The sequence below is a fragment of the Nycticebus coucang genome, chromosome 15, assembly GCF_027406575.1.
Source record: "Nycticebus coucang isolate mNycCou1 chromosome 15, mNycCou1.pri, whole genome shotgun sequence".
Lineage (NCBI taxonomy): Eukaryota > Metazoa > Chordata > Mammalia > Primates > Lorisidae > Nycticebus > Nycticebus coucang.
Window position 1 is genome coordinate 61231925 of NC_069794.1, and position 26996 is coordinate 61258920.

At 37.2% G+C, this 26996-nt stretch overlaps 1 protein-coding gene across 1 annotated transcript in view; it reads left to right on the forward strand.

The window, feature by feature from the left end:
* Positions 1-26996, forward strand: part of DNAJC15 (DnaJ heat shock protein family (Hsp40) member C15) — a 94115-nt gene that overhangs the window by 10643 nt on the left and 56476 nt on the right. The window contains exons 2-3 of the mRNA XM_053563782.1: positions 12848-12899; positions 15723-15796. Of these exons, the coding sequence (XP_053419757.1) occupies positions 12848-12899; positions 15723-15796 (126 nt within the window). The remainder of the gene's footprint in view (positions 1-12847; positions 12900-15722; positions 15797-26996) is intronic.

Below are 26996 nucleotides of genomic sequence, written 5' to 3' on the forward strand. Positions count from 1 at the left end.
ATCTTAATGAAGATATAAACATGGAATCTTTCTTTCTCAAATTAAACCTAGCATCAAGGTGAAAATTTAAAAGAATTATTTAAAGTATAATACTGCATTATAATTTTACACACTTAGAAGAGTTTTGTAGTTGGTGCCTCTTTGTTTCATGTTTGACTGAAAAAAATGTGCTAACGTTCACTAACTGGCAAAATCTATATGCTAGATTATTCTCAGCACTGGTTATTTCAGTGTAACTGTATTAAGCAGTGGGTCTTAACTCCTGTGTTTCTGTAGGTCGAGGTACTAACATGTGGTAACATGAGAAATGGGTGGGGTTACAACTAAGTGCCTTTTACATAACCTAGAACACATTTTATCTATACTGTAATCCATAATCTGACTTAAAATCTGGGCCCAAATATGGAAGTGTCAGATGCCTAGACAATTGAGACTCATTGGCAAATAGTATTACCCTACCTTTATATTCCAAGAAATATTTCTGGCTAAAAATTTAGTAAATTCTGAAATGAATTAGATAAATTTGTGGAGAAATAAAAGGAAATTAATATGTTTTAGAGATCATATGAGTTTTGTTTTGAGGTTGAGAGTCAACTTGTAACCTTTGTGAGGTCAAGTTATTGATCTGTAGTGCTATACCCACTGGTACAGACCAGTAGTAGCTGGTCTGTATTGGGCACCCAGGTTAGATATTTAAATATTGAATTAAATTTTGAATAATGAATGAATCGAGGGGATATGCCTAAAAGCATTATTTTCTGGATTCAAAACTGCTGACATCTTTATCAGTCAGAATTCTCTAGAGAAACAGAACCAAGTTGTATGTATGCATGTATATATATGTATGTAGAGGTTGTGTTACAGCCAAGAAGTGGAACCCCAGTGACCATACAGGAGAGCCAGACACCCATGCAATCACACGAGGGCGTTTATTCAGGCTCCAGCCAGGGCTGTCAGCCTTCTCAGATGCAGCTGGGACCAAGAGCCCTGTGCTGGCTGCACATGGTGGGTTTTTATGAGGGGGGTATGGGGTGAGGGGTGTGGGAAGCAAAGCTCATAGGGTCCCGCCAATCTTAACGGCCGGGGGCAGGGCTGACGCACTCTGGGTGATAGGGACGCATTCCGGGAGATAGGGAGGGGTGTGGTTTACTAAGAAGCGAAACTAGGAGCTTTCGGGTTTTGTCCAAGTGGAGGATGAAAGCCTAAAAGCCCAAAATGGCGTCACTGCATCACTGGGTCCTACAGTTGAATATCCCTTATCCAAAATAGTTGGGTCTAGAAGTGTTTCAGACACTAGGAGTCTTTATATATACATAATGAGATATCTTGGGGATGGCACCCAAGTCTAAACACAAAATTCATTTCTGTTTCTTATGTATCTTACACAGCCGTAAGATAATTTGATATATTTTCAATAATTTGTGCATGCTCATGCCTATAATCCTAGCACTATGAGAGGCCGAGGTGGTGGATTGCCTGAGCTCAGGAGTTTGAGACCAGCCTGAGCAAGACCAAGACCCCATCTCCAAAAATAGCCGGGCATCGTGGTGGGTGTCTGTCGTCCCAGCTGCTTGGTAGGTTGAGGTAAGAGGATCACGTGAGCCCAGAGTTTGAGGTTGCTTTGAGCCATGATGCCACAGCACTTTACCAAGGGTGACAAAGTGAGACTCTGTCTCAAAAAAAAAAGACAAAAAATTTGGTGCATGAAGCAAAGTTTGTGTGCTTTGAGCCATCAGAAAGCAAGGATGTCACTATCTTAACTACCCTCATAGACCCACTTGTGATGTTGACACTCAAAAAGTTTTGAATTTTTAGATTAGTGGTATTCAACCTGTATCCATTTATTTCAAGGAATTGTCTTATTTGATTGTGTGGCTGACAGGTCTAAAATTTTTAGGGCAGGCCCATAGTCTGGAAAATTTCAGGTAAGAACTGATTAGATTCTTTTTTTTTTTTTTAATTCTATTTTACTTTTTCTTTGTTCTGACAAAAATGCCATTCATCAAGGAACTGATTCTTGAGGCAAAATTTCTTCCTCATAGAAGCCTCAGTTTTGTTTTTAAGGCCTTTCAGTTAATGAGTCCTTGTACATTAGCCCACATAGATTATCAAAGATAAACTTCTTTACTTAAAGTCAACTGATTATATGTGTTAGCCACATGTACAAAATATCGATATCTTTACCATAACCACTAGATCAGTGTTTAATTAACTGAGCAGGTACATAGTTCAGCTATGTTGACAAATAAAATTAACCATCCCAGTACGTTTGGATTTAACTTGACAACAAATGTGCAGCCTAACTTGGCAAATCTGTGATGAATCTCGGGGCTTCAGGTCCTCTCCAGGATGTCTAGGACTGGGTTGATGATTGGGGCAGGATTTTTTGACCAGCCACATTTATTCACATTTTAGTTTTATGTGAGCAAAGAAAGCTTTCATGTCATTAGGAGAAAGAGATAAGACTGAAATTATTTTGAATAAATGCAAAATTAGTACTTAAAAGATTATTCTTAAGACATCATCATCCGTGAGTAGGGCGCCAGCCCCATGTACTGAAGGTGGCAGGTTTAATAGCCAGGCGTTGTGGCGGGCGCCTGTAGTTCCAGCTACTCAGGAGGCTGAGGCAAGAGAATCGCCTAAGCCCAAGAGCTGGAGGTTGCTGTGAGCTGTTACGCTACGGCACTCTACCGAGGGCAACAAAGTGAGACTCTGTCTCTAAAAAAAAAAAAAAAAGGGAAAAGGAAATCATTGTGTATAATGTGGATTTAAGTTTGGGGATTTTTTTGTTAATTATACTGGGGAGTGGAGTAATACTTATTTGGAGTAAGCTTAAGAGTTTTGTTTCTTATTGTGTTTGGCTTTTGATTGTTATTGTTTTGCTTTGTTTTTGTTGAGTCTTTTATGTACACACTCATCTTACTAAAGAAATTAATGCTTGCTTGTGATTTAAAACAAGTGACTTAAAAGCAAAGCAAGTATAAATGTAGTTAGCTTTGCTTCTCCTTTTTACTTAATGTAAGGTTTTCATGGGAATTGGTGTTTGAGAAAGGTTAAAATGTATTTGCTTTTCTCAGTGGAACAACTATAACAATGTAGATTGGTTCAATTTAGATATGTAAGTTTAAAGTTCATACTGGCTTGAAGATTTTAGGGTAGGATAATTGTAGAAATTGCCTTTCAGCAGTCATTTTATCATGCCTGACACTTTTTCTTGAATATAAATCCCCCCCTTTTGATCTGCATGTATAATATCCCCCAAATTCTACTGATTTGCCAGCAGTCTTTCTTCTTCCCTCTCTTTTTTCTTCCTTCTACTTGCTGTTTAAATTCAAAGAGCTTTCTTTATGGAAATTGAGCTAGTTAATAAGACAACATGAAACACTGACTTTAGCAGAAAGTGATTTGCTTGTGATTAACCCTTGAGAATTAAGTCAGTACAAGATAACAAACAATGTTTTTGAAACATCCCCATTCATTCTTTTTCATCAGCAGAAGAGACCTCCCCACCCCCACTCCCCAGGTGTTAGAAATTCCCATACTGCTTTGCTTAGGCTTTATTTATCATACTTATTCTGGCATGTTTTTAGAAAAATACGTCTAAATGAGAGCTCATGACATCCTCTGCCTCTGCCCTTGACATTTCAGAGTCCTTGCAGCAAAAGACAGTTTCATTCTTTTAGTATCATTCTTTTAGTAGTTCAAGACAATAATAACCTTGACATCCTAGATTCTTCTCTTTCTGATACCCCACATCCAGTCTGCCCCACAGCAAATCCTTTTGGCTTTACTTTCAGCTTCTATCTAGAACCTCACCACTTTTCCTATTTCCATCATTAATCACTCTGGTGCACACTACCACTCTTTCTTTCTTGGTTATTTTACTGAGTTTCTGATTCATCTCCATTCCTCTGTTTTTGACACTCTACAGCCTATCCTCAAAATGACAATTATAGTGATCCTTTGAATTCTAAGTGAGAAGATCTTAGGCCTCTGTTCAAAACAAAGGTCTCATATCACTCAGACAAAAGCTGCTGTCCTTATGTTGACCTGATAAAGCCCCAAGGTGATCTCCCCATGTGACTTCTCTGACCCATTCTCTGTGTTTTTCCTCCCACTTTCTGCCCTCTGCACACTGGCCTTCTGGCTGTTTCTCAAGCACACCAGGCACACCCTGCCTTAGGGCCTTTAAATTCCTGTCCTTTGCATACAGTTCCTTAGACATTGGCTTGTCTTTTTTTTTTTTTTTTGCAGTTTTTGGCCAGGGCTGGGTTCGAACCCACCACCTCCAGTATGTAGGGCTGGCACCCTATTCCTTTGAGCCACAGGCACTGTCCTGGCCTGGTTTCATTATGTGTTTTAATTTTTTTTTCAAAGTCACCTTTTCATTGAAGCTTCCCCTACACACTGTATCTCAATATGTGTGCTCTCACTATACAAATACTACACACCTACCTACTTAACTTTTTCCCATAGCACATGTCACTCTATAAAATATATATTTTTCTTATTTATATTGTCTATTATGTGTCTTTCTTGCTAAAATGTAGCTTCAGAAGGTTAGAGATTTTATCTGATATATCCCTAGGACTTAAAATCATGACTGGCACATAGTAGATACCTACTGAGTATTTATTAATTAATCAAGCAGTCAGAGATAGGAAATAGCCTTCAAATGGCTGCTTGATAAATCACCTAACTCTTTTATTGGGAGTTTCTTTCTTTTACTTTGTTTGTTTTAAAAAATTAGTTATTCCTTCATCTTTTCCAAACATGACCTGTGGATTATCATTCCTTTCATTTTTGTAAGGAAATTTACCTGACACAAGCTCCTTAACTTCATTTTCTTTGTCTTGTGTGAGACTTTTGGATGTATTTATTTGGTCTAGGATATTTTGAGGCATGATTACATGTTAGTTTCTTAAGTTTAATTAGTACTGTTCATTATATTTTCCCATTTCAAAACATAATTTCAGTACCAACACAGCACATAAATAATATGAGCTACAAGAGACATTTGGATGGTGGGGAAGCTTCTTAAGATCCTTTTCACCCCATTGTATAAACTTTTTGGAAACATGCAGTATGCCAGGTATTTTGCTAGATTTTGAAAGTCCAAAGAGATAAAAAGCACAGTCCCTTCCTCCAGAAGCTCACATGCTGGAGGGAATGTGAAATAAGTAAACCATTATTAAATGATGTAATGCATAGAGATCTACTGAATACTGTGGGGCTACTGAAGAGTTTTACTTGGGTGAAGAGGTGAGTGGGAAGATGAATACTGTGGGGCTACTGAAGAGTTTTACTTGGGTGAAGAGGTAAGTGGGGAGATGAGCAGGAAGAATTTCATTGAGAAGATGACCTTGAAGTTAATTGTTAAAGAATGAATAACAGTTTCCAGGAGGCACGGGGCAGAGGAACAGAAAGAGATTAAGAGTAAATATTTTAGAATGACGAAAAGACTAGCATGCCATGTTCACACAGTATGCTGGTCGTTTTTCAAAACTGTGTTTTATAAATCTTGAACATCTATGATGTAAATATTCATATTCCCATTTCACAGATAGTAAATGGGCCTAGAGAGAATAGCTTAGAGTGACAAAACTCTCTTTTTTTTTTTTTTCCGTAGAGACAGTCTCACTTTATGGCCCTCGGTAGAGTGCCGTGGCATCACACAGCTCACAGCAACCTCCAACTCCTGGGCTTCAGCGATTGTTTTGCCTCAGCCTCCTGAGTAGCTGGGACTATAGGCACCCGCCACAACGCCCAGCTATAGAGTGACAAAACTCTTAAATGTTAGTTGGAATTAGAGCTCAGGCCTGATTAACTTTGAAGCCCTTATAGCAGCCCCTTGTGTAACAATGTAGGAATGAAGGGGTAGGAAGTTGATGGGGTTCATGCTATGTGGTTGAAAAACATAAAGGCTAATGAAGAAAGTGAAAATGCAGGAGTAAGAGCATGAGGAATGGGAAAGAGTACTAGTTAGAGATAAGGAAGATGACTGATAGAGAGCAGGGTTGAAGGACCAGCAGACATCAGAAACCATAATTATGTGATGATGCTTATTAGTGTAGACATAAGACTTTCTTTTAGCCAGGCTTAGAAGTACAAGAAAAGGATGCTCAATGGTAGTTCTCCCACCATTTTGAAACCAATCAATGATTTCATTGACAATTTGCAATCTTTTGGTTTCTGCAGTGCTGTTCTGCTTATGCCCAACTTTTTAACATCCAAAATGTTCATGCATTATGTATGGTCAGAGAGAATACAGTGAAAAGTAGGCATTTTGTCATTTTTGACAAGTATAATCTAAAGTCATGAATTTTTTTTTTTTTTTTTTGTAGAGACAGAGTCTCACCTTATCACCCTCGGTAGAGTGCCGTGGCGTCACACAGCTCACAGCAACCTCCAACTCCTGGGCTTAAGCGATTCTCTTGCCTCAGCCTCCCAAGTATAAAGTCATGAATTTTAAAGATTTAAATACTATTGGCCAATATCATGTAAATTGTTTTGTAAATATATATCATCTTTGTTTTCCATGGTGACCATGACAAGATTGTTAAAAAACTGGATTTCTAGGCCAGGTACAGTGGCTCATGCCTGTAATCCTAGAACTGTGGGAGGCCGAAATGGATTGCTTGAGCTCAGAAGTTCGAGACGAGCCTGAGCAAGAGCAAGACCCAGTCTCTAAAAAAATAGCCAGGCATTGTGTTGGGTGCCTATAGTCAAGAGGATCACTTAAGCCCAAGAATTTGAGGTTGCTGTGAGCTATGATGTCACAGTACTCTACTGAGTACTCTACCCTAATTTTTACTGAGGGTGACAAAATGAGACTCTGTCTCAAAACAAAAACAAAAAAACCCCCTGGATTTCTAAATAGAATGTTACGTTTTTGTTTTTCTCATATTGACCATAATTCCCAAATACCAGTCTAGACCAGCAGTAGAAAGAATTTTTGATGTAAGTTGTAATGAATTTGGTTTAAGGTATAAATGTGCACATATTTATAGAAAGATCACCTTGTTACACAAGTAGAAGTATGTGCTAGCTTAATTTTGTGTACAAAAAAAGTTTTCAGTAATTTATTTAAATTTTATGCAAGCCTAGAAAATGTTACTTTTCAGGACCATAAACATATGTGAATCTTAAAAGAAAATGTTTCAAAACTAAAACTTGCCCAAGGTGGCCTTGTATAGGTGTACCTTAATGGATTTAAAAGTGGGTTTGCCATCTACTGTCTACTATATACAAATGACACTTGGGGCACTTTCAGCCTACGCCAGAATATAAGAATGTATTACCTTTCTTGTTAATTAATTTTTTTTTTTTTTTTAAGAGATGAGTCTCTTCATGTTGCCTAGGCTGGCTTCGAATTCCTGGGCTCAAGCAATCTTCTTTCCTCAGTTTCCCAAGTAGCTGGGGCTATAGGCACATGACACTGTGTTCAGCACCTCCTTTTCCTTTGAAATCACACTTCCTGACTTTTTGTTATTTTCAGCACATACCCTAATTTTTCCTGAGTCAAAGTAATAGCAACATTTCTCTATTTCTGAAAAATTCACAGATGAACTATTATGTCTGTCTAATTGCATGAGCAATTTAGACATTTAACCTGGTTATTGCCTCATTGGTAGGAAATGACTATACTTGTGATCCTAACACTATGCCTGATTCGCCATTTTGCTTTTATATTGCCTTTTCAATGTTATTTTTCTCATTCTGTTACTGGCAATTTAGTTTTAAAGTATCATTGTTTTAAAAACATTCAAAATAAAAATTGAAGTACATTTTCATGTTTACAGCTATATCAACTATATATTTTGATAAAAGAAACAAAATAAATCCTCTTAGCTCAAGGATATAGTACTAAAGTTTAAATATATTTAGAAATACAACACAGTGATAAAGCACATGTTATTTTTCCACACTATTGAAATCGAGAACATGTTGAATTTTTGGATATTTATTCAGTTACAGCAAATGAACCATGGGCTATTCAAAAACTCTAGTGTGTTTTAGGCGTTATCTTATTTTCAAAAATTAAGGTCAAATAAAGGTATGATTAGGAATTCTGGGTGAGCTGCTTGCTCAGCCTTTAGATTTACTCTCCTCTTATACTTCTATATTCTATGTTTGAAATTAGATGGTTTTATTTCCTGTTTGGGTCATTCAGATATATGGAGGACTTATTATTTTATAGCTCACTAAATCTGTGTCTGAAAAGAAATACCAGTGGCTTTGAGGTGAATAAGAAATGTTAGATAGTAGATACATTTTTTTATAGAAAATAAATCATACTTATTCTGGATCAAATAAAGTGTTAACAGTTTATAGAACTAACGGATGTGGGGAAAAAAGAAAGGACTTTTATCCTCATTTCAGAGTATAAATTTGATTACCTACGATATATGATTTCTAAAGAAATTACCAGTTGACTTTAACTTGTTTTTTTGTTTGTTTGTTTATTTTTCCTTAAGAGACAGGGTCTCACACTAGCTCACCGTACCTGGAATTCCTTGGCTCTAGCAATCCTCCTGCCTCAGCCTCCTGCCTCAGCTTCCTAATTTTGTTTTGTTTTGTAGAGGTAGGATCTTACTGTGTTGCCCAGACTGGTCTTGAACTTGTGGGCTCAAGTGATCTTCCTGCCTCAACCTCCCCAAGTGCTGGGATTACAAGTTTAGGCCACTGTACCTAGCCTATAAAATGTTTATGCTCAAAAAAGTATTGTTTTAGTATCAAATTAATTAAATTACAGTTAGAAGTAATTCACATAGCACCCCCTTTCAAAAAAGAATGTTAATTCCAATAAAGGAAAGAATTTTTGATAAGCTATTCTATACTTTGTGGTAGTGTGGATAAGATTTGATTGCATAGTTTGGGTCAATTATTTATGAACATCCAGTGTTCTACCTAATTTGGATTTTTTTGTTGTTGTTTTCTCTTCAGATTCCTTTTTAGTATCTTCCTCTCTTTTTGTTGTTGTTGTTTTTTTTATTTTATTTTACTTTTGTATTAAATCATAGCTGTGTACATTAATGCAATCATGGGGTACAATGTGCTGGTTTTATATACCATTTGACATTTTTTCATTAAACCGATTAACATAGCCTTCCCCGTATTTTCTTAGTTACTGTGTTAAGACATTTATACCCTACACTTAGCAAATTTAACATGTACCCTTATAAAATGCACCATGGGTGTGTTCCCACCAATTACCTTCCCTCCACCCATCCCCCCCCCCTTCCCCTTTCCTCTTCTTCTTGGGCTGTAGTTGGGTACTTTCATATGAAAGCTATAAATTGGTTCCATAGTAGGGCTGAATACATTGGATACTTTTTCTTCCATTCTCGAGATACTTTGCTAAGAAGAATAAGTTCCAGCTCCATCCATGTAAACATGAAAGAGGTAAAGTCTCTGTCTTTCTTTAAGGCTGCATAATATTCCATGGTGTACATATACCACAATTTATTAATTCATTCATGGGTTGATGGGCACTTGGGCTTCTTCCATGACTTAGCAATTATGAATTGGGCTGCAATAAACATTCTGGTGCAAGTATCTTTGTTATAAAGTGATTTTTGGTCTTCTAGATATATACCCAGTAGAGGAATTGAAGGATCGAATGGCAGGTCTATTTTTAGATCCCTATGTGATCTCCAAACCTCTTTCCAAAAAGGAATGTATTAGTTTGCATTCCCACCAGCAGTGTAGAAGTGTTCCCTTTTCTCCACATCCACGCCAACATCTCTGGTTTTGGGATTTTGTGATGTGGGCTACTCTTACTGGGTTAGATGATATCTCAGAGTAGTTTTGATTTGCATTTCTCTGAAGATTGCAAGGTGCTTTGTGTTTTTCTTTTAAACAAGTTAGCCTTAGACATAGAGGTTATTTTTTAAATTAGTCAACATTTGTATTATCATTGAATGAATGTAAAGTATATATGGCACATATGTGGTCTAGCAGCTTAAAGATGAATAAGAAATCCTCCTTGACTTCAGTGAGCTCAGTAATTTTTTTTTTAAGTAGGTGTTCGTATGTTGTGAACTGAAGGACTTCAGGAAAACCAAGGAATCCTTTCAAAATAGTATATCCAAAAATTTGTGGTATATACATATATATACACACACACACATATGTATATTAGTGGTTTCTGGGGAGGTGGTCCATAGATTCACTGGATTTTTAAGGGACTCTTGATGACTTTGCAAAGCTAAAGGAGATAGAACACATCCAACTGTAGTTTAGTACAATAAGTGTTATAATAAGGGTTAAAAAAATGATCTCTGGTACGTTATTCTAGAGTAAACATTGGAGACCACCTACCATGTTCAAGGTCCTACATAGGATCCATATGATATAAGTCCTAGGGCCAAGTTTGCCTTCAGCCATGCTAAATCTCTTACATGTAGTATAGTGACTGTTATGTAGTAACTTTCACAGAGAAGGAATTGGTAGTAGTAATAGACAGATGGTTTCTCTTGAAGACAGTTTAACGAAGAGACTATTTGCAGAGGTGTGGGCATGGTTTAAGGTAACCAAAAAATGATGATGGATCACCTTGGAATAAGCAGTTGTTGGAAACTGCTGTCTACCTAGGTGAAGGGGTGAGGATGGGAATTGTATTCCTGAATTCAGTGAGAGTTGTAGGCCTGGAACAAGAGCCACCCCAGTAGGAACTAGGAACTGTGGCCAACATGGAAACAAGGCAGGGGTAGGGAAGAAACAGGGAATAAGTGGTGCATCATTTCTCCTTCTACCCTTTATTTTTCTCTGTTGATGCTTCCTCTCACTGATAGAATCCAACCAGAAGCCAGGGTGGAGGTGAGTCCTTAGAGGTAAGGAGAGGCAACGGTACGGAACAAGGCAGACGAGAGTAGAGGATGGATCTGGGGGAACAAATGGAGAATAATCAGCAGAGTGCTTAATGCTTACTTAATGAATTAAATTGAACTCTTATTGTTAAACATAGCCTTAGTATTGTTAGAATAAGGTCAAAAATGAACAAATGCCTAATAGTTTGTTTTCTTATATATACCTTTAGTCCTTTAAGTAAAAATCACTATAGAATTGTAGAGGCAAATACTGTATTTGTCTCATATATTTTGAGTAGTTAAAATAGTAAAAAATGATAAAATTGTTATTAATTATAAAAATTTAAAATTAGAATAATTCAATTTTTTTAACTATGCATTTTTTAAAATGTGAAAAATTGGTGGTTTTCATCCTAGACCAAAATTCATTTTCTAGGAGTCACTTCAAAAACCACTTCTCTCCTGGCTTATTGTACCCTCAATGAATCCCCAACAATAAAAAAAAAAAAAAAAAAGAAAATCTGCAAAAACCACTTCTCTGAATCTTCTCTTGTTCGGAGAAATTTGAGAGTTACAGAACTTTGTTCATTCTTCTGTTATACTGGTTATAGTCATGAGGAGCTAGTTATTTCTATTACTAATATTAAAAGCAGTTCACGTTTATCTTATCGTTGTTAGTATTCTCTGATTACTCTTGAAGTTGAGCACCTTTTCATGTGTTTATTAACCATTGTGTGTGTGTGTGTGTGTGTGTGTGTGTGTGTGAAGTCTCTGACCTAGTCCTTTGCTCATTTTCTATTAGATCGTCTTTTCATGTGTATTAATTGGGAGAATTCCTATATGTGTATTTGGATATGTGCCCTTTGTTGTGTGTTGTACATGACTTCTGCTATTCTGTGGTGGATTCAAGCTGGGATATTAAAAATATGTGGGATTTGGGTAGGCAACATTATAGTCAGATGAAAGAATAAACAAAGTTACAAGGGAGGAAAATATAATTCATACATGAAACAATTGAGTAGTTTGGATTAGGGGGAAAGCTCAAAACATGTGACACCAGAGACGCTCTAGAAAATGCCAAAAAATATATATACCTCAACAGGGCATTTTCATTATATCAGTACTTACCTCCTTCTATTCAGGAATAATCAAGGTTAGACAACCTAAAAGGAACCTTGAAAACTGTTTGCCTTCTGGGTAGTAGCTCTAGGCTTTCTCACCTGTGCCAGGAATGTATCTTCCTTTACTGAAATGGTTCTAGTGTCATCACCTGGTGAAAAGGTGCCTTGAAAAAGGTACACCCAGGGGAGAAGCCAGGAGGAATTTCCTTCATCTTATCTATGAAAAGCTCTAGATTTCTCAGAGAGTTATTAAAGTCCCTTGCTGATTTGATGTTTCTCATTATAGAGTCATCTGTTGAAGGTTTGGGACTTGTTATGTATTTCCTTACAGACCATGAAGGTGATGACTGAAGGGCTTTATGGTTTTTTATCCCTTGAGTCTCTGTCCCCACCTTACAATGTCTGCACCAATGTGAAATGTATCCATACGGATCCTTAGGGTGATTGTTCTAGCTTTTTAGAAGTCTTTACTAGATCTTATGGATTGATCTCTTCTTCCCTAAACATTGATCTGTGGTTTTATTAAATTTTTAAATATAGCAGATGCTATTAAGCATTGCAAGGATATGTGCCTTTCATCTTTATAGGAAGAAGGTAAATGTATTAAACCCACTATTAAAAAATAGTCTAAGAAAAACTTTAGCAATAGGTAATATAAAAACTCTTGGTTATAATGAATTCAAATATATGGAAATTAAATGAAAATCTGAATCATTTTAATTCACTGAAAATTAGCTGTTATAGCAAGCAGCAGATATAATCCCATAGACACTGCCTTTTTTTTCAGTTCTGCTCTTCATAGTAGAGCTTGAACAAAATGTATTTAATATAATTATCCTCATTATTAGAAATGATTTACTTTTAAAACCCAGTGTGTAACACTTCTTAAGTGGAAATCATTTTTTTCCTCCACAGGCAAGAAGTTTGATAGCTGTAGGACTGGGTGTCGCAGCTCTTGCATTTGCAGGTGAGATACAGAACGCGTATCATTGAACTGCAGGAGAAATACTGTCAAATAGCTTCTGCAGGGATTCATGAGTAGACCTGTCAGATTCTACGTTTTTGGTTTTCCAACATTATGCATTCTCAATTTTTCCACCATTGATAGTTACTGAACATTTGTCAGTGGAGCAAATCTAGATAACTTTCTAGCAAAGAAAATTAATGATAGAAAAGCTAGGAAGACTAGCTCCCATAATAGTTGATCTTCCTGGCATTTGGTGGTGGCAGTGGTGTGTGTTTGAGAAAGCAGACCCTGTTTTAGAAAGCAGGCCCTGCAAATAGCACATCTATAAAATGTGCTATTATTATAAAAAGAAATTTTTAATATGAAATAATGTAAGTAATATGGAGTTCCTTTGTCTTCCCATATTTATTTTTTCTTATAGACAGGTTTATACATTTCAAGTTGTCATTTCTTTCTAATGAACATAGTTGTTTCCTGTGATGTATTTATTACTTTATCTTTTAACATATTGGTGTAATTTCCGTGATAAACCTAGAATTTCTTTCACTGCCAAAATTACCCTTTTAGAAAGGATAGTTATAAAGATGAAAAGTAAAATTGCTATCCACTTCCATTATTACTTTATGGTAGTTTTAAATTGCATATATCTATTTCCTAATTATGTTAATCTGAGAGTATTTACTTGTTGATAAAGAATTATTTTTTGTTGTTGTTTAAGCATTTGTGTTTCTAAATTTCATGTGATTAGATTGGTCCACTAGCAAAATGTAGGGTACTTACTTTCACAGTTATCATTTAAAGCATTTTAACAGTCAACTTTAAAATCAGAAAGATCAGTGGTTCAGATTCTCTTGATCTTTTTATCCTCAGGGTCTTGTGTCTCAATTACATAGCTTATAGTTAGCCAATTTCTGGGGCTTCATGGGAAGACTATCTTGTCTCAAAAGGCATTCTGACAAACTGGCCCATAAAAATCAACCCCTCTTATTATTAATTATTATGGTAGAATAGGCACAGACAAATTCAAATGTGATTTTTCTATTTGAAATTAGAGAAAGATGTGCTATTTGCAGGGTCTGCTTTCTAAAATGACAAGTATTGGTGTGTGTTTTCTGTACAGAACATACTGTGCCAAATTCGTATTACTAACTAGAATATTCAATAATGGGGAGATGCTCCTACAGCCAAATACAACCGTGTAACAGAATTTCGGCGGAAGTACATTTAGACTTGTTGGAACTCGATCTTCCCGTTTATGGTTAAAATAAACCTTTGGGCTTCACTTCTTGAAGCTTTTAAATGCTTTTTAACTGAAGAAGTCAGTCACTGTGCCTGTTGTGGTTTTGAAGAATTTTGAGGTAATGTAAAAGTTATGTTTTATACTATTATGGAATCAATTGAAAAAAGGACACCTTTGTGATAAAATACATAGGCAATTAGGGAATCAGCATCGTTTAATTTCACTTTATTTAATATTCTCCTTGATCTCAAGAGTTTTTTCCCTCTCAGTTAGATGGGCAACTTCACATTTTCCCATTTCTAGTATCCTGCCTTTCATTATAACATGCTATTCACACAGGAATAACAGTGTATTTAGGCAGGTAAGTTTTTCTGAAAGATCTAAGCAGTTGAATTTTCCAAGTAGAACTCTTGCTTTGCAAATAAGTTTATGATTAGAAATTGAATTAAAGTTTATAATTTCATATACTGATTTTCTGGCAAGACTTCTGGAGACAAAGACACTAGTAAACACTACTAAAAGTTACAGTTCAAGTAGGGTAGAAAGGTAATATTTTATTTTTATTCGATGCTCTCAAAATAATTTAGGACATGTTTGCTATCTTTTTTTCTCTCTCTCCCTCTTTCTTTCTTTTCTTTTTTTTTTTTTTTTGAGATGAGGTCTTGTTCTGCCACCCAGGCTGGAGTGCAGTGGCATGATCATAGTTCATTGCAGCCCTAAGCTTCTGGGCTCAAGCAATCTTCGTGTGGCAGCCTCCTGATTAGATGTGCTACCACACCTGGCTAATTTTTTAAACTTTTTAGACAAATAGGTCTCACTTTTTTGTTCAGGCTGGTCTTGAACTTCTGGCCCCAAACAATCCTCCTACGCCAACTTCCCAAAGTACTGGGATTATAGGCCTGACCACCACACCTGGCCTACATTGATACTGATTCTTAGTTGTCAAGACTTAGGGGAATTTTAATTATTAGGATGCCTAAGTAAGAAAAGAACTAAAGAGAAAGTAGCCATTCTCAGTAAGAAAAATTGGTAATTAACATCTTTAATAAATATTTCATATGTAATTGCTTTTTTATTTTAGAAGTAGCTCCATTGAAATCACTGCTATGTCATATATTATAGATCGTACATAGTATTTGTTTTTTATATATTTCAAAGTTGTTATCGTAAAAAGCAATATAGTTAATCATTTTAGTATCTTAAGTATCTTTTATACATAAAAGGACTTCATCTACTATTGTAGAAAGTATACCAGGATGTTATTTTTTTGTGGCCTGTAATATTCTATAAATAAGATACTGAGATAGTATATGTAAACATTAAAAATTTCTAATTTTATGATCGTGAACTAGGACTTGATAAATTTAATGGCTACAAAATGATATTAAAATGAAATTCTGTCTTCTGTTCAGTAATTAAAAATTGGAAAAAAATGAGACTGTCTTTCTGGTAAATTTTTAAATATTTATTGAAATAACACATATGAAGTAAACTATCGATAAATACTCTAATAAGTACCTTAAAGGTATTGATTAACTTGGACTATGGAAAATATATTAGCTTTTATTCCTTTTACTATTTAGGTCGCTATGCATTTCAGATCTGGAAACCTCTAGAACAAGTAATCACAGAAACTGCAAAGAAGATTTCAACTCCTGTAAGTTAAATGTAGCTTTTACTTAGAAAACTCATTTTGATTTTTGTTTGTATGACTTGTCTGAAAATAACTCAGAAAATATCTTGGATTTTCCAATGTTTACTAGCATGATTATATCTTCAGTGAGTTTGTCTAATTAACTGATTTAGTTTTTTGTTTTTTTTAAGTCTCATATTTCTTAAAATCAAGAAATTTTAAACAAAGAAACTTTTAGTGGTCATATTATTTTAATATCTAACCTTATTTTTGGTTTTGACGTTTAATTATTGTGCTCCATTTAGTAATTCTATACCATATGCCAACTCTGAGGTTACTCATTTTCCCTGTTTAATTACTGTTGATTTATTCAATAAACACTTGATGAGTACCCATCAGTACTAGTCGCTGTGCCAGCAGTTTGGGATGGCTGGTGAACAAAACAGACACTGGTCTGCTCTTATGGAGCTTGCCCAAGACTTTATGTCATCTTGAAGTTTAAAGCTAGTCTCCTTACCTGTCACACTTGGTGATCTGAAGCATAAAATGGCTAGGTTCTAAGCATGAAATCCTGTAGAACTTATTATACATTGTTCCGGTGGACGTATATCTACTTTGGTGAGCTGAGTATAGTGCAGAATGAACGATAGTACATATCCAGAAAGCTACAGTATAAACTGTGGTTTGTGACCATTGAAGACAATACAGAGAAAACTTAGTGAATTTTGCCATGAACAATGACAGCCCTTTCAAAGGATGACATACTAATAGATAATTAAACTCAGGTTCAAAAGAACTGCAAGTGCTTTTGCAGTCCTATAAATGTATGTCTGTGGTTAGAGGTAATCCACGTGTATTTCCTGTTTTCCTATTTATATGTTATTTGGCTAAATTATTGGTAGCTATACAGCATTTAGTCAGTAAATATTCATTGAGCACTTAACTACGTGGTTGTGAGAGGTATACTCATGTAAGACATTATTATAGGTAGCGGGATATCCTTACACCAGACACAGATATTGCCCACTGGGAGCTGACATTTTAGTGGAGAGAGAAAATAAACCAGTGAAGTCAGATTATGTAATACCTACCAGTGTTGAGTGCTTTCAAGAAAACCAAATCAGGTAAGAGGCTGAAGAATAAGAGCAGAAAGGCATGGTTACAACACAAGAGGGACTTTACCTAACAATTGCAATCAGGGTAACTGGCTTATTGTACCCTCAATGAATCCCCAACAATAAAAAAAGAAATGCCAGGTAAGCCTGCTCTGAGAAAATGAGGGGGCAGGTCCTGTGAGCATCTGAAGAAAGCTTTCTAGATGGTGGGATCACTGCATAGAGAGGTCTTGAGGTGGAACTGCACTTAGCAGCAGCAGTGGATCCAAGGGATTATAGGAAGGAAATAGTAGTCACTTGAGCCCAGATCCCTTAGGGCCTGATAGACTATGGAAAACTTTAAATTTTGCTTTAGATTTGATAGAAAGCCTCTGGAAGATTTTGAGCAGAGGCCAATGTGATTTGCATTTTAGGTTATCACTCTGCCAGCTGCACATAGACTGGAGAGAGCCAGAGTAGAAGATGTGAGACTGGTTAAGGGCGTGTTGAGATAGTCCAGGTGACAGATGATGGTGGCTTGAGATAGAGTAATAGTAAAGGACACAGTTCTTTAAATGAGTATTATTTGTATCTTTCCATATGTTTATAAATAACAAATGGAGAGCATGGCAGAAATAATTTCTCTTTTGATGATCCTCAGTTGAAAACTACATTATTTAACTTTGTAAAGGCAACAAGAGCAAGAAAATGGAACAATTTTCACTGCTTGCTAAAGACTCACAGATAAGTCAGGGTAGTTCAAGAGATCATAAAGAGTAATTTATGTAAGCTCTTTCTTCAGATGCTCACATGGCCTGCTCCCTCATCTTCTCAGGGAGGCATTACCCAGTCTACCTGATATAACAGTCTGAGCCTGGCACCTGCATTGCTTAAAGGAGAGGGAAGTGATATTTACCCCCATTTTCCTCTCCTTTTTTGGTCTCAAGGTAAGAAACATGGCTTGGTAAATCTAGCTCTTCTTTTTCACAAAGTACTATTCTTATAGTCTGCAGTGAAACATTACATATTTTCTTCATCATCATTATAATTGTTCTTAAGTGAACATATAAGTTTCTTTTTTATTTTTTGTTAGAGACAGAGTCTTACTTTGTTGCCCTCAGTATAGTACTGTAACATCACAGCTCACAGCAACCTCCACCTCTTGGGCTTAGGTGATTCCCTTGCCTCAGCCTCCCAAGTAGCTGGGACTATAGGTGCCCAGCACAACATTTGGCTATTTTGTTGTTCTTGTTGCTGTTGTTGCAGTTTGGAAGGGCCGGGTTTGAACCCACAACCCTCAGTATACATGGGGCCAGCACCCTACTCACTGAGCCACAGGCACCCTAGATACAAGTATTTTTAAAGAATTGTTAAAATAGTAATCATTCCAGGGAAACTAAGAAATGAAATATGGCACACTTTCTCTTTGGCATAAATGAATCCCAATAATTAATATTGAATATTTTGTAAATATTCTTAATTATTGAACTGAGCCACGTGCGGTGGCTTATGCTCATAATGCTTGCACTTTGGAAGGACAGGGCAGGAGAGGAGGATCAGCTCAGGCCAGAAGTTTGAGACTAGCTTGGGCAACATAGTGAGACCCTTGTCTCTTCAAAAAACAAACAAACAAACAAAAAATCAGCTGGGTATAGTGGATGTGCCTGCTATCCTAGCTACCAGGGAGGCTGAGGCAGGAGGATCCCTTGAGTCCAGGAGGTCTATTTTTAGGTCTCTAAGTATTGTCCAAACATCCTTCCAGAAGGAACGTATTAGTGTACATTCCTACCAGCAGTGTAGAAGTGTGCCCTTTTCTCCACATCCACGCCAACATCTCTGGTTTTGGGATTTTGTTATGTGGGCTACTCTTACTGGGGTTAAGTGATATCTCAAAGTAGTTTTGATTTGCATTTCTCTGATGATTAAGAATGATGAGCTTTTTTTCATGTGTTTGTAGATCGTGCATCTGACTTCTTTAGAAAAGTTTCTCTTCAAGTCCCTTGCCTACCCTGAGATGGGATCACATGTTCTTTTCTTGCTAATACATTTGAGTTCTCTGTGGATTCTGGTTATTAGACCTTTATTGGAGGTATAACCTGCAAATATTTTCTCCCATTCTGAGGGCTGTCTGCTTGCTTTACTTACCATGTTCTTTTTTTAAACTTTATTTCTTTTTTTTTGTTTGTTTGTTTGTTTTTTTGGCTGGGGCTGGGTTTGAACCTGTCATCTGCTGCATATGGGGCCAGTGTCCTACTACTTTGAGCCACAGGTGCCGCCCAAACTTTATTTGTTCCCTCTTAGCTTTTTTTTTTTTGTTGTTGAGGGTACAATAAACCAGATTACACTGATTGCATTTGTTAAGCAAAGTCCCTCTTGCAATCCTGTCTTTCCCCCAAAAGGTGTGGCACACGCCAAGGCCCCACCCGCCTCCCTCCTTCCCTCTCTCTGCTCTTCCTTTCTCCACCCGTCTGTCCTTCTTTCTCTCTCTGCTCTCCCCTTCCCCTACGCCCACCATGACCTTGATTGTCATTAATTGTCCTCATATCAAAATTGAGTACCTAGGATTCATACTTCTCCATTCTTGTGATGCTTTACTAATAATAATGTCTTCCACTTCCATCTGAGTTAATACAAAGGATGTAAAGTCTCCATTTTTTTAATGGCTGAATAGTATTCCGTGGTGTACATATACCACAGCTTGTTAATCCATTCCTGGGTTGGTGGGCAATTAGGCTGTTTCCACATTTTGGCAATTGTAAATTGAGCTGCAATAAACAGTCTAGTGCAAGTGTCCTTAGGATAAAAGGATTTGTTTCCTTCTGGGTAGATGCCCAGTAATGGGATTGCAGGATCAAATGGGAGGTCTGGCTTGAGTGCTTTGAGGTTTCTCCATACTTCCTTCCAGAAAGGTTGTACTAGTTTGCAGTCCTACCAGCAGTGTGAAAATGTTCCCTTCTGTCCACATGCATGCCAATATCTGCAGTTTTGAGATTTTGTGATACGGGCCATTCTCCCTGGGGTTAGATGGTATCTTGGGGTAGTTTTGATTTGCATTTTTCTAATACATAGGGATGATGAACATTTTTTCGTATGTCTATTAGCCATTTGTCTGTCCTCTTTAGAGAAGGTTCTATTCATGTCTCTTGCCCATTGATATATGGGATTGTTGGCTTTTTTCATGAGGATTAATTTGAATTCTCTACAGATCCTAGTTATCAAGCTTTTGTCTGATTGAAAATATGCAAATATCCTTTCCCATTGTGTAGGGTGTTGATTTGCTTTGGTTGTTGTCTCCTCAGCTGTACAGAAGCTTTTCAGTTTAATGAAGTCCCATTTGTTTATTTTTGTTGTTGTTGCAGTTGCCATGGCAGTCTTCTTCATGAAGTCTTTCCCCAGGCCTATATCTTCCAGTGTTTTTCCTGTGCTTTCTTTGAGGATTTTTATTGTTTCATGCCTTAAATTTAAGTCTTTATCCATCTTGAATCAATTTTCGTGAGTGGAAAAAGGTGTGGGTCCAGTTACAGTCTTTTACATGTGGATATCCAGTTCTCCCAACACAGTTTATTGAATAGAGAGTCTTTCCCCCAGCATATGTTCTTGTTTGGTTTATCGAAGATTAGGTGGTTGTAAGATGTTAGTTTCATTTCCTGGTTTTCTATTCCATTCCAAATGTCTATGTCTCTGTTTTTGTGCCAGTACCATGCTGTCTTGACCACTGTGGCTTTCAAGCCATTAACATTTATTGAGATAATTGATAAGTGTGGTAGTATTCTATTCATCTTATTTTGTGAGAGTCCATTGCTTAGTTTTATCTTTTGCATCAGTGTGGAAGTTAGGTTCTGTCCTTTAATTTCTGAGTTCTTACTTTGCTGCTGATCCATTGTGATGGTCAGTGTGTAGAACAGGAAGTATTTCCTGTAGAGCTGGTCTTCTTGTGGCAAATTTCCTCAATGTTTGTATATCATGAAGTGTTTTGATTTCTCCATCAGTTTTAAAGCTTAGCTTAGCAGGATATAGAATTCTGGGTTGGAAATTGTTCTGTTTAAGTAGATTAAAGGTAGATGACCATTGTCTTCTTGCTTGGAAAGTTTCATTAGACAAGTCTTCAGTCACTCTGATGGATTTACCCCTGTAGGTCAACTGGCGTTTATTCCTGGCAGCTTGAAGAATCTTTTCTTTTGTCTTAACTTTGGACAGGTTCATCACAATGTGTCTTTGAGAGGCTCAGTTAGAGTTGAGGCAACCTGGGGTCCAATATCCCTGTGAAAGGAGTGTGTCAGAATCTGTGGTGATATTTTTGGGAAGTTTTCATTTATAATATTGTCTAGTATGGCTTCCATGCCCCTGGGGCATTCTTCTTCTCCTTCTCGGATTCCTATAACTCATATGTTGGAACGCTTCATAAAGTCCCATAATTCTGTCTGTGAACGTTCTGCTTTCTCTCTCCTTTTCTGCCTCTTTAACTATCTGAGTTATCTCAAGAACTTTGTCCTCTACCTCCGAAATTCTTCCTTCTGCATGGTCTAACCTGTTGCTGATACATTCTATTGCATGTTTAAGTTCCCTAATTGAGTACTTCAGTTCCTTCAGCTCTGCCATATCCTTTCTATATTCTTTATATCGTTCATCTCTTATTTGATTCTGTTTTTGGATTTCCTTTTGGTTATTTTCCACTTTATCAGCAGTTTCCTTCATTGTTTCCATCATTTCCTTCATTGTTTTCATCACGTGTATTCTAAATTCCCTTTCTGTCATTACTAACATTTCTTTATAGTTGGAATCCTCTGCAGTAGCTACCTCATGGTCCCTTGGAGGGGTTGCTCTGGACTGGTTCTTCATGTTGCCAGGAGTTTTCTGCTGGTTCTTCATCATGAGTGATTTATCTGTTTCCTTGCCCTTATTTTCCTTTCACTTTCTATTGCTCTTTAAGTTGCTGTGCCTGTGGACTAGGGTTTCAATGAGTCCTTTTGGTACAGGGCCAGAAGGATGAGAAGGTTGAAGAGCAAGAAGGGATAAAAGATTAATAAAAAAAGAAAGAAAGAAATTAGGAAAAGAAAAAAGAAAGGAGAGGGGGTGGGTAAAAGGGAATATTGACAAAAAGAAGATAGGCACAGAAAGAGGGAGACAGAGCAATATAGGTGTATGGTAGGGTATTTTGACACAACCTTAAAAAAACCCCAACCTCTATGGGTGCCAGGCTAGGTGGTTCCCTTGAGGTCAACAGCTCTGTGCTAGTTTGATCAGAGTCAGTACCCCACCTCCACCAAGTAGAGAGGAAAGACAAAAATGCTATATATGAAACCAAAACAAGCAAACAGAAAACTTTACAGGATAAATTGGGGGAAAAACCAAATAATAGGGGTAGAAATACTAGCAAAAATGAAGTTCTAATTATTGCAGAAGGCAACAGTGGGAAATTGTATTTAAGCTAGAAAAATGGAGAAAGAAAACAAAGAAAAGAAAGAAAAGATAAATCTATAGGGAGAAGGTTGTAATTAAACAACAAAACAACAAGAACAATAAAAAAAAAAAAGCAGTATATATATCTTATTGAGTATTGTCTGGGCAAAAGGTGATCTTCTGGGGTATGAGAGGTTAATCACAATGCTGATACGACTGGAGGCCTCTGTTGATTTCTCAAACCCCGCAGGGTGGAGACCCTAAACTCTCTTCAGCTCTCTTAAAAGACACTTTAAACTTGGCTAAGCAGAAGCTTTCCCAGGAAAGGGCTTGTCGCTGGGATCACTGCTGAAGTGGCTATCCCTTTCCCCAGTGTGCCAAAACTGGTCTCACTCTGCCCCTGAGGGTTAAGGGTATAAGGTGGCTCAGTCCCCACCTTTAGGGTGCTCAGTCACTAGATTACTAGCTCCCATCAGATCCTTGCTTTGCGACCCTGAGGGCAGAGCTTGCTATGGCATTTCTCTCACAATAGCTCCGTGTGGCCCACAGCTGAATACTATTAGCTCCATCTGGCACAGCAGCTCAGTCTGGGGCCCAAGACAATGCCCAAAGTTCTCTACACTCCTGCCCAAGCTTTCCCAAGGCAGTTCAACTGAGTACCAATTCCATAAACACCAAAACAGCTCATAGGTAAGGCCTTTCCAGTTTGCAGACTCGCTGCTGCTGTACTTACAGCTGCTAGCGGATTAGACCAAACAAACACACGCAACCACTTGCCAATATTCCACTACTTTTGTCCTCCTCTTTAGGTCCACAGGTCTCTCACTGACTCCCTGTGTCCTCAAATGGATGATTATAGGCATATCCCACCAGCCAGAGATGCCTGAAGTCTTGTCTCCCCAGACTCACCATGCCCCGTTGCAAGGAAGCTGTTAGTCAGCCGTCATCTTGCTCGGATCTGTTCCCTCTTAGCTTTTTTTGTTTGTTTGTTTTTGTTTTGTTTTGCAGTTTTGGCCGGGGCTGGCTTTGAACCCGCCACCTCCAGAATATGGGGCCAGCACCCTACCCCTTTGAGCCTCAGGCACCGCCCTCCCTTAGCTTTAATGTCTTGTTCTTAAATCTCATCTTTCTGTTTCTCATAGGTTTTGTTTTTTTTTTTTTTTTTCATTTTGCTAGAATACTACCTAGAATAATTTTTTTTTTCATATGAGTGCATAGATGGTAAATGTTTATTTTTTTCATTTTTCACTGTTAACAGTTAGCTGGTAGCTCCTGGAAATCTGGTGGAGCCATCAGTAAAGAGATACAGAAATCTCTGCTGAGACTAATCCTCCATGCCTGTATTCCTGCATTCCTGTATATGCATAGCTGGATTTTCTGATAGTCTTATTGTTCTTATTACATTGTAGACAACCTGTTGGTTTTCTTTAATTATTTGTGTTTTGGAGTTTTAGCTTTTTGGTGGTGTTTGTTTTTTAGCTCTGAAAGTTTTTAAGACTTTCCTTTATTGTATGTTCTGAAATGTTATAGGAATTCTTAGTGAGTCATAACTTACTTGAAAATCACCTGTCTTTTGTTCTTTAAGATTTTCTTTCATTTTTTCTTCAATTATTTCTTTCCTCTATTGTCTCTCTCCTCTGTTTTTAGAACTCCTTTTATTTTTCCCTTACATTCTACAATATTTACACAGCTTAATTCACAGATCAGCAGTTTGACCTTTAGCAATGTCCATTCTGTTTTCTATCTGCTGAATTTCTTATATTAGTGAAGGCGCCGGCCCCATATACCGAGGGTGGTGGGTTCAAACCCAGCCCCGGCCAAAACTGCAACCAAAAAATAGCTGGGCATTGTGGCGGGCACCTGTAGTCCCAGCTACTCGGGAGGCTGAGGCAAGAGAATCGCTTAAGCCCAGGAATTGGAGGTTGCTGTGAGCTGTGTGAGGCCACAGCACTCTACCAAGGGCCATAAAGTGAGACTCTGTCTCTAAAAAAAAAAAAAAAAATCTTTATTTTATGGGTGTGATATTCCTTTGAAAATCTCTAAAGACACTATAATAATGAAAATTTTGCTAAATTCTCTTCTGTTTCCTAATTTATTTCTGTTTTTCCAAAGCCAATTGTTATTTGTTCATCTGGTTCTTTTTTATTTTTTCCATGAAATTGGATTTTTTTCTGATGTCCGAAGATCCTTGGATGTTGGTTTATCTATATGAGGATGAGTTGGTTAATGTTAGTAATGCTCTTGACATTCTTCAACAGTTTGGTAGGCAGCTTAATTGAATGGGGGGGTTGACAGTGTACCATAAATACATAGATGGGTTTGTCAACAGGTCTTTCAAAGCAAGGAGTCCAAAAGCAAAGTTGGGACTTCCAGAATCCAGGAGAGGTTGAGTACTCTGTATATTTTACTCCTTGGTATAGCAATCCACCCCCTGGCCTTCTGGGTTCTGGAATGGGACCTGCTGGTTCTCCTCTTTGCTTCTCTTAGGATCTGCCACCCAGAGTAAGATGCATCCCAAGCATATGGGTCTCTTTCTTACCCTGAGGGCAAAAGTGACTATTGCCAGGCTCCTATACTTTGTATTAGTGAAGTAGGAATGGTCTGTCTCTGCTGTTCTGGTTTAATAAGTTGCCCTGATGATATTTTTTTGTATTTAGTGTTTTATTTTTGGTTTCCTGAGAAGAGTTCCTTCTTCTTTTCTCTGGTTTTCAGAGCTTCTGGGATTTTTCTATACATGGAATCATACTTGTTTGTCAATCTTCCAAGATTCCTTTAAACTTTCTAGTTTACTATTTGCTCCATTTCTTTTATTCTAGGCCTGTAATAGATTTTTACTTACTTAAAGTATCTCTTTTCTCATTTTTTAATATAAAAGTATAAGTTTATCTTATATTAGAGAAAGAAAAGAGGGTTGGGGGAAGAGATGAGAAAGAGCGAGAAGGGAGCAGGGAGTGAGAGAAGGGAAGATGGGGATGAGGAGAAAAGGAGTCTCAGGAAGAAAAGAAGAATGCCAGCCTCTTTTCTCAATTTTAGGTGTACTTTGGAAAGCAGAAGACCTTTAGATTTAGTCTGTTCTTTTGAACCAGTGCCCTTTAGTTTTTTTTTTTTTTTTAATGTATTGGTATATATTATTGGACTCAGCTAATTAGCCATAATTTTTTTTTCCCCGGGAAAAAATACCCAAGTTGCTTGTCTTTTCTTTGAGGCTTATAACTTTCTTCTTCTTCTTTTTTTTTTTTTTGTAGAGACAGAGTCTCACTGTACCGCCCTCGGGTAGAGTGCCGTGGTGTCACACGGCTCACAGCAACCTCTAACTCTTGGGCTTACACGATTCTCTTGCCTCAGCCTCCCAAGCAGCTGGGACTACAGGCGCCCGCCACAACGCCCGGCTATTTTTTTTGTTGTTGCAGTTTGGCCAGGGCTGGGTTTGAACCCGCCACCCTCGGCATATGGGGCCGGCACCCTACTCACCGAGCCACAGGCACCACCCATTAACTTTCTTTTTTTTATTTTTTATTTTTTGTTGTTGTTATTGGGGATTAATTGAGGGTACAAGAAATCAGGTTAGGCTTTTAACTTTCTACTTATGAGTTTGTCCTTTTATTTTATATAAGTTTTAAAAATTGGATTTCTCTTGTTTATGGCTAAGTGAAATTCATGGAAAAATACACTAATTAAAATAATCCTTCTGTGGCTCTATAAATCAAATAGATTCTTGTAAATAATAAAAGTTTATGGGGTATGGTAATTGTATTTCCTCTTTTAAGACTATAGAATGATATAGTTCTTCTGGTTGTCTGGAGGACTTTTGTGTTTTACGCTATTGACTGAGTGAATTAGCTAATAAAACTTTGGTTTAATTTAGGTTATTTCATATCTCCTTTAATAACATATGGCACTACAGCATTTACTACTAATTTTTGAAGGGAATGATTTTGATTTCTTTTGTTTATATATACTGTACTTTATGAACGGGCTAATATAAAATCATAATTTGTAAAGTCTAGGACGTGCTTAAAATAGATAGCGTCATAAGACTTGTGGAATCCCACTGTTGCTGTTCTTAGAAATCCTATTAGAAAAATGTCACCATCTACTCCATCTATTTAATGATACAGTTGTTCCTTATAGTAATCTCATTTTTATGGTTCTAAACCTTTTCTTTTGTCTAGCATAGTGTTGTTAGAAGATGGTTCTGCAGTGGCTCTTGTCTGTATAGCCTACCAATATGGTACACATATTGGTATATTATTTTCTATAATACCTTAAAAGGGCCTTTTCATTATAGTTTGATAAGGGAGAAGATAGAGTTACAATTTTGTACTTCCTTTATGATACAGATATTAATTTACATAATAGATTAAAATACTGTGGTAACACTTTTGTTCTATTTAAAATTATATAATATGAAACCTAAATGTTATGCAAGTTTATAAGGTACAATTTTCTCTGAAGAAATGTGCAAATATAAGTGACTCTTCAACAACATGGGTTTGGGCTGCATGGGTCCCCTTACACGCAGATTTTTTTTCAGTAAGTACAGTCAGTCCTGCCTATGAGTGGCTCAATATCCACAACCAAATGCAGATAAAAAATCCAGTATTCAGGGCGGCGCCTGTGGCTCAGTGAGTAGGGCACTGGTCCCATATACCCAGGGTGGAGCGTTTGAACTCAGCCCCAGCCAAAGTGCAACAAAAACATAGCTGGGCATTGTGGTGGGGGCCTGTATT